The 17,316-nt window shown below is 41.5% G+C and overlaps 2 protein-coding genes across 2 annotated transcripts in view; one reads left to right on the top strand and one right to left on the bottom strand.

Moving 5' to 3' along the window:
* Window positions 1-2,987, bottom strand: part of LOC147254561 (uncharacterized) — a 30,251-nt gene extending 27,264 nt beyond the window's left edge. Inside the window, exon 1 of the mRNA XM_086216221.1 lies at window positions 2,891-2,987. The gene's annotated coding sequence lies outside the window, so the exon portion shown is untranslated. The remainder of the gene's footprint in view (window positions 1-2,890) is intronic.
* dock10 (dedicator of cytokinesis 10) overlaps window positions 1,886-17,316 on the top strand; it is a 71,536-nt gene continuing 56,105 nt past the window's right edge. Inside the window, exon 1 of the mRNA XM_086216214.1 lies at window positions 1,886-2,167. Within this exon, the coding sequence (XP_086072340.1) occupies window positions 2,060-2,167 (108 nt within the window). The 5' untranslated portion in view covers window positions 1,886-2,059. The remainder of the gene's footprint in view (window positions 2,168-17,316) is intronic.

The following is a 17,316-nucleotide window of genomic DNA, read 5'->3' on the forward strand; positions in this document are numbered from 1 at the left end:
TATATATATATATACATATATATACACACACACACATACACATATATATATATATATATACATATATATACACACACACACACACACACACACATATATATATATATATATATATATATATATATATATATATATATATATATATATATATAGGCTTCAGCCCCCCTGCAACCCTTAATGTGTAGGAATAAGCGGAAGATGACGATGGATGGATATATATATATATATATATATATATATATATATATATATATATATATATATATATATATATATGTAAACAAAAAAACGGCCAAAGGGGGACATCACAACTAAGATGAAACGCAGGACAACAGGAGACATTTCTGAAGTTTCAAAGCAACCTCAACTTCAGACGTACAGCAGCTTCAGTGTCCTCACAAGGTAACCAAATGGTTAACCTTTCCAGAAAAACACATTAAATCATACTATAAGCTGGTAAATGCATAGGCTGTCATAAAAGTTTATTTTACTCACATTTATTGAGGTCCATTCAGTTCATGATGACTTGTTATAATGTCCACCTGCACCTGTTATGCTCATTTGGTTAGCGCACTCCTCCAGCACCATAGCCGACATTTTAAGTGTTTAATGGCAAAATGACTGAAGCCAACTCTTTGTAGGTACCATTTAGCTTCGCCTCACACCAAACAAAGCATCTAAAAATTTCAATATGACTCTGGTCTTCATTCCATCGTCCAATTCTGACTTCGGCCACACTGACAGCCTGATATTTGTAAAATCAAGGTTAAAAATCAGGGGAGCGCTGTTTACAGATTTAGAGAAAATTACCATCCTGGGTCTCTCTGGCCAAGTTCGTTTTTAGATAAGTATCTAAAAACTGTTCCAAAGTGTCTCATCTCATTATGTTATTTTGGCCAGTGAGACTGACTGATTATGAGATTCTTGTAAAACGTCAATTACCAATAATGGTTTTCTAAGGTTAATGCTAATGGTATGTCAAAGATTTAATTTTTCAAAATCAAATAAAACCAAAGATAACAATGTTTACAAAGAAGAGAGAAAATGTGAATCTTGAAAAAAGGTTTTGTAAATTATCAGCATTAAACCTGCCTTAGGAGGCTTCTGTAACACTGCAGTTCTGTTTTTATACTCAAGAGGGAGGCATACCACAGCAGTCGTAAAACTGGCTGCATGAATGACTTGTGATATACTACCAAGTCCAGGCAGATAATCAGGCTAGTATCTGTAAACAGATACTGCTGAACAGGCTATAGTCATTGAACCTGCTCTGTCAAACCAGAGCAGGCTAATTTATTGCGTTTATTGTTTTTCTTTCGAGATGAAGTAAATAACGAGAGGACCTAGTTGAATATTGAAACACTCTTTTACCGCTGGGTGTCGCTGTTGCCCTATTTTACAGCTTACATCTTTTAACCTCTACTGTAAATGCTGTTGCTTGCTGGGTCGTGACTGGACTACTGATGAGCTGTTGCTATTTCACTGCTGCCATTGAGATGCATGATGTAGGCCTATAACGCTCCAGCAACCTGGTCATTGTGAAACTGAACGACTATTGAATATTGAATTAAAATGCATCTACATTACATGTAAATCAAGGTTAAAATTTGATAGCATTTCTTTTGGAGAAATGACAATATAAATTCAGTTTAGGTTTGTAGTTGTGAAAATGTACGAATTCGTAATGAAGTTAACGATAAACGAATGAAAGATTTGTCACGAAATTGATAAATTTGGCTTTCAAAAGAAATGCACCACTTTTCCTCGAGGTTGATTTTAAACGCAGGCGTTTTACTTTGAAAGTCATAACGGAAATCTTATCCTACTCGATTCAGCGTAGTGCGCCAATTACGGTTCGCAGGCATCCTCAGCAGCACCCCGCGCTCTGCGTGTGCAGACTGTGACGGTGTGTGAAGCGTGTGTGTGCGTGTGTGTGTGCGTGTGCATGTATTTGTGTGTAAACACCGCTCGGTCGGCTCATGTTCGGAGCGAGGGCCAGGTCTGACTGCGGCAGCTCCTACCCGCTTGTACTGTATTGTGTGACCGCTCAGATGAGGAGATGGCAGCCGATTCGACCCGGAGATTCACCAAGAACCTGCTAAAACCGGGGACCGCGGCGGAGATACGGCAGACAGCCTGTAACGCAGTCAGACACTCGGCCGTGGCGGTGAGTAGACCCCGGTGAATGGTTGAAAACATGGTGGTAGTGAAAAACGTATCACCACCTGTGGGCCCAAAGCTTTTACTGTGCCGGGCTATTTGCGGCTGCGAAGCAAAGCAGCTGGAAGTGAATTAGATGAGGTATAATCTGTGAGATCGCACCGCTGCACCGGAGCTGAGGCAGACCTGCTGCTGGCATTGACATTCATGTTGCATCTATCGATGCAGCGGAGGAACATCCCTGTGCGGCTATGCTGCTCAGCCTCTGTATTGATCAATGAATTTCACAAGAATCGTCACGTCTTTTTTACTAGACTGGAAATAACCATCGTATTTGCTGGTAATGGGCCAATGTTGTTCCCCTGACTTGATTTCAGTGTGGCTGCTGGCGTGAATGAGATGCAGTAATGAATAGTAGGATGGTGGGATGCGGCATGACACAGGCAGCATCTGCCCAGTGGTGCACAGAAACACCAGTGAAGATGGAGGGAGGGAAAGGGCATGGAAAAGAGGGAGGTGATTCAAAAGAATTGGTTTGATTTACAACTCTATATTTATTATCAGGCATTTAAAAAGATATGTGAATGGTAGCTAAAGTGGGTGTGTCACGCTTTATTATGGGAGGCTGTCTGACATAAAATAGTGGGAAGAGGGGTCATCCAGGATAATTAAAAAAAAACAATACAACACAGATACACAAGGAGTAGGATTTTTTTTTTTGATAATTTACCTTTGACTCCTCTGGCAAATGTCCTTCCTCACGTTTTGTGTGCATGTGTATGTCCATTCTGCAGAGATTAGCAAAGAGAAAGGTCACACCACTCGTGCCTCTCTGCCGCTCCTCTTCATCCTCCTCACTCTGGTGTTAGTGTGTCAGTGGGACACAGGACAACGGACTGCAGAATTGATTTGGATAAAGAGGGAAAAATACATTTAATCTTTCAAAGGGGGAGCCTCAAAGTATGCAGGATTACATTCGGAAGAATATGCAGCTTTCTCTGTTGATCAATTTCCTCACCACCAGATGTTACTTTGACCAGAATATCATAATCCTTAAGAGGAGAATCTGCTTACTGTGTGCATTTATGTATGTCCACAACTCGAGTAGAATAGTAGCGATTGATTCCCTTGTTGGATGCAGGCTGTACATTGACTGGTGAGTCACCCTGTGTTACATCAAGCAGGACATTGATACACAACATTGCATTGCAGTACGTTGCATGTGGGGCATCGCAGCCATGCCTGAAGATGCTGCAGCTGAAGGCATGGCTGTGGTTAACAAGAAGACACACATTTTGCAATTTAGATAAAGAAGAGAACTGAGACATACAGGATGAGAAAACCACTGGGTGAGAAAATGTAGCTTAACACTTGAGCTGCTATTTCCCCTAGATTAACAGTTATGTATGTTATTTCAATGAAGGGGCCATATTATGCCACTTTTTAAATTAGATTTTAGATTTAGATTTTGGTTGTGTTTTTACCAACTTGTGTTTATCTCTCTCTCTCAATCTATCTATCTCTCCCTCTCTCTCTCTCTCTCTCTCTCTCTCTATATATATATATATATATATATATATATATTAGATGTAATAATATTCTCATGAAAGCCTTACATTTGCATTTGCACAGACCGATCAAGCCATGCCAGGGCGACAATCAGAGAAAAGTATTTGAATTCATTTACTGCTAATGAAAACCAAATGTTTCCAACTGCTGCTGCCTCACATTGTGACACACAGACATAATGACGTCAGTGAGCTTAGCACTTGCTGCCACCATCTATCAGTGTGTAATTGTCTGTATTTTTTGACAGCAGATCAATTTGAAATATTCCAGGGAGTAGTGGAACAAGAAGGGGTGGCCACAGTGTGCTGTTAAGATGAACCACAGCAGACAGGCAACAACTTCTACCACTACACTCATAGAACTAAATCCTGTCACTGAGTACTACTGGAGCTACTCGGCGTAAAATCAGACATCGGTTGGTCACAGAATGATAGGAAGAGGTTAAGTATTGGTTGATTTCTCTATTAAAATAGCATTAATTTGTTTTTGCAGCCTCCCAAATTCAGGAAATGATAATATGAAACCACACTAGCTCATACTACCAATAGAAGTGCTTGCAAGAATATGTCTGTTGTGTTCATAGTTTTTGTTCAACACGTAAGAAGATAATTTTAGAATGAACACGCGATTGCCATCAAGGTTAAAGAGAACAGGATCATTTTTTTGACCAGCAGTGCTTCATGTGATGTGATGCCACAGTTGTAAATACATGATATGGCCACTACGTAAAATTGGATTTAAAACCTTTCCTGCATCCAAGTATCATTGCAGTATGGCAATGCAAAACGTGGTCAAGTTAATCTTAATAAACGTCTCTTATTAGTAACAGTCATAAAATAAACTAGTACTATGTAGTTGTATTTTTGGAGGTGCTAAAACACAAGTGTGGTATTTTAAATAAAGAAATGCATTCATATTGTTTTGATTTTTATTTTACTGTATTTTTAATATCTTAGTTTGAATGAGTTCAGGCGTCACAGTGGTGCAGTGGTTCGCACTGTTGCCTCACACAAGAAGGTTCCGGGTTCCAGTCCCGGCTCCAGCACGGGATCTTTCTGTGTGAGTCTCCATGTTCTCCCTGTTCCTGTGTGGGTTCTCTCTGGTTCTCCAGCTTCCTCCCACATCCAAAGACATCAAGAGGGGACGAGGCTGATTGATACTCTAAATTGACTGTAGGTGTGACTGTCAGTGTGGATGGTTGTTCGTCTCTGCATGTTCTCCCCGTGCCTGTTTGGGTTCTCTTTGGTACTCTGGCTTCTTCCCACCGTCAAGACATGCAATTGGGGATGAGGCTAATTGGATACTTCTAATTGAACATAGGTGTGACTGTGAGTGTGAATGGTTGTATGTCTCTATATGTTGGCCCTGCGATGGACTGGTGACCTGTTCAGGGTGAACCCTGCCTCTCGTCTGTAGCCGCAGGGATAGGCTCCAGCCCCCCCGCGACCCTTAACAAGAATATGTAGAAGAAAATGGATGGATGCATGAATAAGTTCAAAAATAAGAATCTCCTAATTTACAAAATAACAAACCATCAGGGAGTGCAACAGACTGGTCTGGTTATTTTTGCAAATGTTGTTACCGTGTCAGGTTTTAGTTGGCCATTAAATAAAACTCTATGTATGCAGCTGAATAGAATCATTCTTTTGTCTGCTGAAGCCTCAAATGTAAGAGGCGTTAGTATCTTTCTTCAAATTGTTGACTCTGTCTCAGGCTACAACAGTATTACTTGTTTGGTTTAGCAATTTGTTGTGGAGAGTTAATTTCCACTTGTGGCTACATTCTACGCCTGAGATGCTCCATAAACTTTAAGCTCCACTGTTAGAAATGTCTAACTCCTGGGATGGAAGAGCGCTAAAGACCAGACAGCCAACAGGAGAAACTTACTTCATCTGCAGCAAAGCGTGTCATCGTAATTGTAATGTGAATTACTGGTTAATTTTTAGTTTTCGTGGCTGAGTTTAGCACTAGTGGATGGCGATAGAGTGTCTTACAGGCAACTACTTAAGTAGTTTCACAATACCTCTGACTTACAATAAATTACTAATTAGCAGAACAACCACACGTTTGATTTCAGAGAAGCGTGCAGTTTTCACAGTTTATAGCTAGAATAGAAACCATGTTACTGATGGTGTGCTGGTTTTTGTGATCTGTCTCTTTCAGAACCTGACTCGTTACTATGGTTTCAATCCAGAAGTTTGTCAGTGGTTGCCTGTGGGACATTTGATCACTACCCACTAATGCTGAACTCAGCCACAAAAACCAGAATCAATTCAAGTCAAATGTAGGATAGAGAACTGTGAGAATGAGACTTGGTGTTATAATAACTGCTGCTAACAGGCTTGTGTGCACATGCATAGGTTAAGTGGGTGTGTAAATGTCCATAGGCGCCTGATGTTTTTGTGAGTGTGTTAATGCATGGCTTTTGTTGGTGAAAGAAACCAGGTCAGCAAAATCAGGCCCTATGGCATCGCATTCAGTGAAGCGTGAGCCTCTCTCTGTCTGTGGCTGACCCCTCTCCCTCTTTTCATCAGTTTTCCTCATTCAGTCAATGTCAACCCCCTTCCCTTAACTCTGCACTCCATTTCTTTGTTGTTCCACTTTATTTGAATTGCATCTGATTCTGATTTTCTTGTGTTTGTCACTGTCTTGCTGCTCTGATTGCATCAAAGTGTGTGTTTGTGTATGTGTGTGTGTGTGTGTTTATGACTGTACATATGATAGTTAAATTGTCGTGGTGCTTGTTGGGTTTCTTCTGAAAAACTGTTAGTTGTCAGCAGACATCCTGGTCTGGCCGTGCTGGGGCATCAATACAAGAATAATCCAACACAATATTTTGAGGTCTTTTTTTTGAGCCTCAATGAATAGTAATGCATTGGGGTGCACATTGTATCCAATGCGCCTTTAGATACTTATGATTTATAATATTGCCTCATTCATGTTCATACAAACATTAATACACTAATGAAGGAGGCTGCTATGCTTCAGGAACAATCAGGGGCTCAGTATCGTTCTCAAGGACACTCCAACGTGGTCTCTGGAGGAGGCGGAGGCTCAAAGACCTTCAACGTCCATCCTCAGCAATGCCCCCTCATAAAATATTTATAATATTATTGATTCAAGATAAGTATTTTATAAAACATCCCTCAATGGATGTCTTGGAGTCACACAACAGAATCTTGCATATACTAGTACACTAGACTGGAGTGATTTTACATTGACTCTCAGGCAAAAAAGAGCAGCTTGTAGACGCAAGTGTCACTCTTGTTGTGACTGGCTGCCTGCTGGGGTTAGGCACATGTCACACCAAGCTAGGAGGATGCCAGCCACTCGAAGCCCACAGCCAGCATGCCCACCTGCGGTCCCAGTGTAACTCAGAGGTTATTTGCCCAGTAGCAGGGTGATAGGAAGGCAGGCTCCCCTCGCTTGATGCTGCGGGCCATATGCACGCTTGTGCCTTTCCATGTGGCAACGTAATACTTGGTTCTAAATCACCATGGTCATGCCTTCCCTTTGGCATGAGTTAAACGTCTTACCTTGGCATCCATGATGCCCTTGGTACAACAATCTTCATGCTTCAACACTTCAGCTATTTTTGGTGCTCAATCCCACTTACTCTCCATGTATTTTAACCCATTTTCCATTTGGTTAGTAACTAGTGTTCAGAGGCAAGTCACACACATGATACTCTCATCATGTATTTCTTTTATGTTCATCTCACTAGCATATTTTCCTGATTTGATTATTGACTAAAAATCAACATGTAACATCAGCTGATTAATTGGCAAAGCACACTTATATTATATGTCTGAGGGAACATTCACACTCTGCATTTCCTTTCCATATTTTTCCATTTTGACATGTGGTATATAAATGACATAAAGCAAGCAACACATGTTCTTAGAAAGGCGTCAATATTCAAAGCTTGACAGATATACATTCGTTGGCTGCTTATGGTCTTTCGCAGCTAAATCAGTGCCAGTGTTGGCTGATGTAGAATATGACATAATTCAGTGGATACTTTATTTTTAAAATCTATGATCAGTTTTTGTATGTGCTGTTATATTTGTTGAGGACTATCTGAAAATGTCAGAGTATGTCAGTGAATTCAGTGATGAATGTAACAGTTCAAGAAATCGACAGTCTTACACAAGAACGTTGAATAAGTTCCTCTTTAAGTCATCTAGCATTTATTAAAAACTGATAAAAGAAGTGCAGAACACACCAGTCATTCTGCCTTCTTGTAAGCGTGTTTTATCAAGATGAGTTAAAGAGGAACGAAGTCAGCATTCTTGTGCACAGGCTGTAAATATTTTTTTTAAGTCATCTAAGACTTCCTGCCATCGTCTGCAACAAGAAGCAAGACTGACAAAGCTGTGTACAGGGCCTTTACTTTTTGATAAATAAAACACTCTAAAACTGGGCCATTTTGTATTAGGAGTACTTTTACTTTTGTTCCTTTATGTTCATTTTTTATGATACTATTATATCCTTTTACTTAGCATATAAAGGCTATCAGATGTTATTAGATATTGGATGTATCAGAATATTTGACTCCAGATATTAGCGTTGCTATTGGTATTTTAGGGGTTGCTGCCTTTACAAATATTCAGAATTTAAAAATGCCAATGATGATACGTGTCAACTAATATCGGCTATTAATCCCGCAAAGAGCTTAACTAATGGTTTCAGTGCCAAAACTTCTCATGGCCACCAAACCACGATCAAGATAGTTGTAATGCAGCTTTACTCTGAGTAATTATATCAACGAACTACAGTCAAATCTGTGATTAAAAAAAAAAATTCTGATTAATCGCAGATGGGTCACTGGTGGTGAAAAAGTACATCATGGGGGAAATGGAGAAAATATTAATTAGATTTTCTAAAATATGAGCAGAGCAGAGCTGCAGTCCATTGACAGTTTGTTTTTCATCAGACAAAAATTATGTCTTGGCCACATTTCCTGCCTGGACCTGTGATTGACTGCTAGCTCGCTGTGTACTACACAGATAGCGCTGATACAGTACACTGGTACCAGTATGACCGTTACATTGGCTTATAAAATCAAATGGCCAATATATCTGTCTTACATTATATTGTAGTATTTTTTTAAGCATATCATCTGCCCTCCTTTAGCTTTCCTCCTTTTATTAATGAGTTTTTCTTTCTTTCTGTTTAAACATCAGCCTTTCCTGTCTGCTTGTTCCGTACGACTCATGTACTGTAATCATGTGTCTGCTCTTCCAGTGAAATACCACTCCTGGGCATTTCTGTCTGTCTGGAGTTAAAATGTGTGTCAGACAGCGAGGAAACGTCATTTGTTGGTGGGGGGCATTCTGGGTGAACATCCCTCTGTGATATACATGTGATGTTGTCGGGGGACTCGCTGTCAGACTGACTCTGCTCTCTCCTCATGACACATCATGTCGTTTGCCTGCCCGGGGTGCATCGTGCATGACTGTGACCCGCCTATTAGTCCAGTATACATGTTTGTAAAAATGTGTGAGTGCTTGTTGTCGTTTTAGAAAAAAAGTGTCAGTTGTGAAAAAAATGCTGCAGCCTGCATGTGCGTGAGCAGATCTCTCTGTCAGTGTAGTATTGTCTTGATATAACTACGGTGCTCTGCTGAAGAGAGTTGTCACGTTAATCAGTCAATGGCAGCATGCTAACGCCAACTAATATGCCAGTCTCATGCGAGGAAGTCAAACTGATGATGCTGAAAATCAATTGCCCCAGAGAAGTGAAATTACTGGTGATATTACTGGTAATCTACTCTCCCATAACCGTGCCTGTGTTACCACGGCAACAGGGAAAAGGTCAATTAGGATGGAATTCTAACAGGAAGCTCTCCTATCTCTCCCTGCATATCTCGTCTTTCTTTGTCTGCCCGAGTATATCGTATTTAATCCCCATAGCTCTTCTGTTCACGTGCTTGCTCTCATCAAAATCTTAGGGAAGAAATTCATTTGTGTTGGTGCCTACATGGGATTTATGCTCCTCATACCTCTTTCTGAATGGCCATTGCATCTTTTATTACCTCATATGTCTCATGTCTCTGATTACAATGGGACAGGACAGGACAAGGTAGGACAGGACAAGAATAGCACTGGAGCCAGATTAAAGCCTATAATTGGATCAGATATCAACCATCTTATCATTTTAAAGACATGGGGAAAACCAGGGGAAGAAGGGAGAGAGTCAGTATGGGTGTTCCCTTCCGATGGAAAGTCTGCTTCAGATAATTTGTCCTTTAGGTAATCTGTACCACTTTCTGTACATTTAGCAGGCTGGTGTCAGATATTATTTATATTTGAACTACAGAACTCCTGATTAGGTCTCATCATTGTGTCACATTTCACAGTCTCTGTGTACTTAAAAGAAAAATTCAATCACTTTCTCATCATCCCAGGACTGAAAGTAGAAATGCTGTGTTGTTGGCTTTATTCCTGTGGCTGCAAAGCTGCTTCTCAAATCAGACGATAATGTTTTCTTTCCTGCCAGTGGAGTTTTTTATATAAGTTTCGTTTTTTTGGAATTGCATCAGTTGGACTGTATACATATTAACACAGAGAGAGAAGAGACTCATCCAGTGAGAACGATCAAGAAAGGCGCTTTTGGCGCCCAACTAAACTAAATCATCAGGGTTTCCCGACTGTGGTTACTGTGGTCAAGGGCTGCCTTGTGTCAAATTAGGACATGCATCTTGATAATGTTTCAAGATCCATCCATCCATCCATCCATCATTTTCTTCTGCTTATCTGGGTTCGGTCAGGGGGGTAGCAGCCTAAGCTGAGAGACCCAGACTTCCCTCTCCCCGGCTACTTCGTCCAGCTCTTCATGGGGGATCCCAAGGTGTACCCAGGCCAGCTGAGAGACAGAGTCTTTCCAATGTGTCCTGGGTCTTCCCCGAGGCCTCCTACCATTTAGATGTACCCTGAACACCTCTCCAGGGAGGAGGTATCCTGACCAGATGCCTGAGCCACCTCATCTGACTCCTTTCGATGTGAAGGAGCAATGGCTCTACGCAGAACTCCTCCAAGATGGCGGAACTTCTCACACTATCTCTAATGGAGAGCCCAGCCACCCTCCGGCGCAAACTCATTTCAGCTGCTGGCACCCTTTCGGTCATTACCCAGAGGTCATGACTATAGGTGGCGGTAGGAATGTAGATCGACTGGTAAATGAAGAGCTTTGCCTTTTGGCTCAGCTCCCTCTTTACCATGATGGACCGATGCAGATACAGTCTTCATCACTGTAGACGCTGCACCAATCCGCCTGTCGATCTCACGATCCATCTCTCCCTCATGACCAGGACGAAAACCACACTGCTTCTCCTGGATCCTAGGTTCTACTATCCAATGCACACTCCTCTTCAGAACCCCCGAATAGACCTTACCAGGAAGGCTAAGGAGTATGATCCCATGATATTTGGAGCACACTCTGGTCCCCCTTCTTAAAAAGGGGAACCACCATCCTGGTCTGCCAATCCAGAGGCACTGCCCCCGGTGTCCATGCATTGCTGCAGAGTCGTGTCAACCAAGACAGCCTCGCAGCATTGAGGGCCTCGAGGAACTCTGCTATTTTGCACATAAGCGCAAACAACAGTCATAACCCGTCCCCCCACCCAAAGGCAGAGGAAGGCCACCCTCTCATCCACGGGTTAAACACCTACGTACAGGCACTAAGCAGAGGGGCAACAAGTATTGCTACCCCTGCCTGTTGCCTCTCACTGCCAGCAATGCCAGAGTGGAAGAGAGTCCAACCCCTTTCGAGAGGACTGGTTCCAGAGCCCTTGCTGTGCATTTACAGTAGGTGAGTCCAACTGCATCTAGCCAGAACTTCTCAACTTCATGCACCAGCTCAGGCTCCTTCCCCACAAGAGAGGTGACATTCAATATACCCAGAGCCAGCTTCTGCAGCCGAGGACCAGACCGCCAAGATCTCCGCTCTCGGCTTTTTCTACATATTCCTTTCATTATTTGTGCTGAATTAAATATTTCCTAGATGATTCATCTGCTTGTTGTTTGGTTTGAGTCCAGGCTCAAAAGTTATATGATATGATGATATATCAAGATTCTGTGAAACCTCAGTAAAGGAATCGAGTGGGAAATTTAAAGTTAGCAGTCACTGTTGAGCTCTGTAAAGAAATGACTCACAAACCCCCCCAATGAATATCATTTTAAAAGCTCTGACTTAAGTTAAATAAGCAAGGACATGCCTTTTGACATCCACCATGACAAGGACCGTGTTGAAGAAATAATCCTGCTGTTCACATGCAGACGTTTTCATTTGATAACATTTATTTGTGTTCCTGTCACCTGTAACTGGGTCGGCTCTTTCATGTAGCTGATGAATGCGATGAGTCACGTAGGTGCCATCAAAGAGGCATCGTGTGTGCACCTTTTAGTTTTTGTGTTGATCATATCTTATACTCTATACATGTCAAACCAGGTTCTGATTGCTCTGTGTGAGACAGGATGTCATGCCATTTTTCTGTCTCTCACAGCAGTTTCAGTCCCTGAAAGCCTGAGCGTGGAGCTTCCCTGAGACACCATGCTATGTAGATCTTCATGTCTCCTACTCATTGTGTGGTTCAGTGTCAACATGTGCTAATATTTAGAGATCTTCTCTTTTTTTTTTTCAATTTTCTGCATGAATTCCTGAAGTGAATGCCTGTAGTATCACCTGTGTGTGCGTGTGTGCGTGTGTGTGTGTGTGTGTGTGCGTGCGCACGCGTGTATCTGTGTGTGTTTGCGTGCGCGTGTATCTCTGTGTGTGAGTGTGGACAAGACAACAGAGAAAGGGATTAGAGGAGATGAATAGCTCTTTGACTTTTGTTATGACTGAGCTGTGGACGACTCCGACGTGTTTGCCTGATAACAGTGGGACCGTGCACTGCCAGGACTTGGTGTGTATCTTCTCAATGACTCATTCAGAGAAGATGGAGAAATGAAAGCAAAAGAGTAGGGAAAAAAATCTGAGCCTGTCACTGTCAGTAGTGACACTGTCTCCAGCTGAATTCCCCCACTGTTTGAACATTGTGATGCTGTGCAGTGAACTCTCCAAGGGTGTGTGTGTGTGTGTGTGTGTGTGTATTTCATCGCTGACTTTGAATGCAAGCCTTTTTTTTCCCTGCAAATAGCCTGTTTGGCTGTCTGTTATTGAATCAGATCAAAAGTCTGCTTAGTCTAGGTGGGATAACAGGATAGAAGGTAAGTACAGTATGTGTCTATCTGTGTGTGTCAGTGTTTGAGAGGTCACATGAGAGGAGGGAGAGAGCGAGATCCCTGGGGCTTCATGCATTGTGCCAATGTAAGTTTACAATAGGCTCTTTAGAGAGGTTTCACAGCTAGTGAACTGCTCCATTCATACGAAGCTGACCAGGCTTTGCCTCACTGGAGCTTAACTTTTATCCTCTCTCTCTAAAGCTCTCCATCCAGCCTCACAATCCTATCTCTACCTTAATAGATGTCACCCTCTCCATCTCCTCACAGCCCCTGAGGAAGGGGGAGCGGGTAGTCCACTTCACATAGCTGGACTAAGAATAGTTCTCTGACCCTCATGCGAGTGAATTGAAGTGTTGTGTCTCTCCCTCTCTCTGCATTCCAGAGTAGGAGGCCTAAAAATGCTGCTGCCATTAGCGTCTGCCCCCCATGCCCTGCTGCCTTCACCCTTATGTAGTCGCACACGCACACACACACACACACACACACACACACACACACACACACACGTGCACTGAGTGACTCTTATGTATGGACTTTCCCCCATCACCTACATCCTCTGGATAAGACTGAAACAAATTGGCAGCATGTCTAGGAAATACTTAAAACAGAACATGTTTTTGTTGTGTGGTAAAACCCTTAAACACCAGCCGAGACCTTTTTGTCCCTCACTGCTCTGCCTGTCTAACTGTCCCCTGCTGGCCTTGATCAAACCGGCTCACCCAAAAATAATCCTGTTTAACCATGTCTGTCCTTTTAACCCTGGTGGCATATGGTATAAAAGAACGCAACAGAGAGGAGCAGTGGTTATTAAATTTTAACAAACAGCACCCACTCCTCTCGAGGTACAAAGATAAAAGCAGACGTACAAACACACACACACACATGCATGCAGACATATTATTAAGGCTGCAGTGCCTCAGCTGCTGTTAGTTAAGAACAGTTACATGGAATAAGAGGAAGGCAGGTCTAAAACCTAGAGGATGGCTGGCTGCCATAGCAACTAGCCACAAAGAGGAAGAAATCTCAAAATATGGCTGACTGGAGATCTAAAAAAACACATTAATAATCATTTACCATCCTAAATATACTCGGATGTAGAGTTTAAAAGACCAGTGGCAAGTTTAATAATCATTAAATTGTTTTCTGTCTGATATATCTTTGTAAACATGACTTCATGTTTTGTCCTTAATGACATAAAAGTAATAAACCCATTTGTATATATTAAATCTTAGAGCCTGGAACCAAAAGATTTTTCTTTTAACAAATAAATTTTTTAATCTTGGCATCTCTAATATCTGATGATGAGAAGCTGGAGCAAAATTGCCAGGTGAAATCTGACTGAAAGTGTCAATAATGACCAAGTTATAATAGCACTACTGAGTACCAACTCACATCAAATCAATCATTGCCAAATTTTGGTACCTGAGAGATGACATACAGAGAACGAGAATGAAACCATGCAATGTCGACCACCAACGTGTTAAAGCCCAACATGCACAGTCAGCCTGACGGTGAGCTGAAACTAGCCTCAAGTACAGTTTTGTCTTTCCAATCCAAAAGCAGAGAACACTTGCAATATTTTCCATGCAAAATGCAAAGCTGGCTCTGGTGACGCATCTTAACTTCTACTAAGACTCAAAATATATCCAATAGATCTAAAAGTACTGTATTTGATAGCCTTAAAGTCAAGATCCCTGCACCAGGTACTGCTAGCCTGAGCATACCTGGACACTAATAAGTTATTTCATGGCTGAAATTACATCATTGTGATTGTAGATAAACAAACATAACAGATAGTGACTGGTAGTAAATTCCAGGCACCATATCATCTCAGCTAAAATGTGAATCAACCCCACCATATAGTCTTTGATATTCCTTTTTTAGGTCCAGCCCTAATTTTTGTGAGTTTGCAGTGTGTTCAGGATGGCCCAGTAAAAGGTCAGACAGTTGTTATCTGTCAAATCAAAGAAGTTTCCCTCTCTGTTCAATCTGCTTTGACACAAAGAGTCTCAGTGATGTGTCCCAGAGGAAACAAGAGCTCAAAGTTATAAAGATGCTACCTCGTTTTAGGAACCAGAGAGAGAAAGTATTAGTCCAATGTCTTTTCCTGTTCTGGATTTAAAGCCCATCCGTGTGTCTGTGCTGGTTTATCGTGAGCATGTATCTGACTTTATTTTTCAGTGCGCATACATCAGCATTGTATGCTTTTGCCAGCCAAAGAACCGAAATGCAGACCTGCAAAAGAAATAAGGGAACAAAAGCCTGCGAGGCAAACAGAAGGTATTTTGAATCAGAAAGTGTAGGGGAGAGAAATTGAGGAGAAAAAAAGGGGGGTTGTGGAAGGAGGAAAGGTAAGAGAGGATAATACAAGTACAAACACAGGAGGAAAAGTCGTCAGAGCAGCTGTGTCCTCAGTCTAAACTGGTACCTCAGGGAGCAGCAGCATTGCTGAGTGGGCGTCTGGTAGATAGTTAGCGCTGGTGTAGGGGTTACACAGAGGTTACATGTAGGCTTTGTGTAGGTGTCACATGTTGGCGTTATGACTGAGTGATTTATTACAGATGAGGCATTCTAGTGGGCTTTTACTATGCTGTGAGGGTGCAAATAGGGGGTTGTCATAGACTGTTATTCCCTGTATTTATTTTTTATTGCTTGGCAGACAAGGCTGATCATGGCTATAACATATGGTATATATAAGTGTGCGTGTGTATATATATATTTATGTTATTTGTGTGTGTTTGTGTGTGTGTGTGTGTATGTATGTATGTATATACACGTGTGTGTTTCTGGCAAAACTGTATGAAAGTAAATATTGTCTTGGGTCTGATTGAGAATAGGCATGGCAGGTTCAGAGTGAGGACACATTCTTCGAGCTGACAGAGTTACAGGAAACAGAAATCATTAAGGTAATTGCTTAAGGGATAGTTAGGGTTTCCTAGTGTGAGTGGCTCAGACATGCAGTGGAAGTAGAGGGAGAGATTTTGGTATTACAAAGTTTGATTTGGCCTGCATGAAGAAGTCAGTGAACTATCTTATTGGTTGGATGCTTTTTTTGTACCTGGCCAGGAAACAAGAGGGGCCGTACAGCTGTGTAACCGACCCAGATAATATCACACAGAGGCAATAAGGTGGAATCATGCAATTCTCTGTATGTTACTTTTTCCAGTAATATCAGGTTTAATGAAGAGATTAATATTGGCCAAACCCTCCTCTCTCAGCCATGCGAGTTCATGCCTTGTTCTGTTTCTAATTAATGTCTCTTTTGAATGGAAACCACCATTACAAGGAATTTTGCTCTGCTTGCCGTCCCCATAGTGTGTGTGTACTTGATTCAATCTGTGTTTCTCATTTAAATCGCAAGTAGCAACATACAAGCTCTGAATTACAATTTAAAATTTATACCCCTGTTACCACACAAACCAAAAGAGCTTCTAATGTGTGTGTGTGTTTTTTTAAATAAAAGTAGGCGTTATTCTCTCAAATATTAAAGACAGGAGGGGGGGAGTTGTCTATGCATTGCAGCTGAGGCCCAGGACCGGACACGATGAGTGCAGGGGAAGGAGGGAACAGCAGGGAGATGTGGGGAGATGCCATGTGGGAGAGTGAATTAATGAGGTCTGAGACAGTAGCTATGTGTCTTCCTGCTTTCTTCTACATGTTAACTAAATAGTAATACTGCCAATTAACATCCCACTGTAAGCGCTCCTCCTATGAAGCATATTTATATCTCTGTAAGTGAATTCCTGACAGAATCAGAAGTGGTAATGCATTTACTTTGCAACTTCACTTGAGACTAGCTTTCTTTTTCCCTACAGTGTTTTATAACGGGTGGGTTATTTCATGTCAAAGACCACCTCCAAAAATGATCATAAATCTGTAGAGCGAAAGAGAAAATTCTATATTTTATTGCAGCGATGTTACATATCGTAACAAGATCTGTGTGGTTAACCACCTTGGCTGGGATGAAACATTGTTGGCCTCTAGCAGTACATTTCCTGTGACAATGTTATGCAAGAAACAGAATAATGAAAGGAATTCTTATTTTTTCTTACTTAACACACATTTCAAGGCTGATCTTATTGATTTGCAAACCTTGAAAATTAATAAGATCTGGTATCTGTCACTGATTATTCTAAAAGTATTTTGTCTCTTGATAATTATCATATTTTTCCCATGATCCACAATGTCTTTTGTGTCTGCATGACTAACAGTAAAAGATACTGAAAGTGAATGAGTTCCACAGTGCTTTACATGGTATGATGATGGATGGACAAGAAAAAAATAATTGATATTGGCGATAGGCTTGTGTATTTCAAGAAGGAAGTGATTCTGAGGGGAAAGAATGGAATTTTTTAACAAT

Source organism: Aulostomus chinensis, chromosome 10 (assembly GCF_037954235.1).
Source record: "Aulostomus chinensis isolate RoL2024-O1b breed Wild chromosome 10, RoL_Achi_v1.0, whole genome shotgun sequence".
NCBI classification, from domain to species: domain Eukaryota; kingdom Metazoa; phylum Chordata; class Actinopteri; order Syngnathiformes; family Aulostomidae; genus Aulostomus; species Aulostomus chinensis.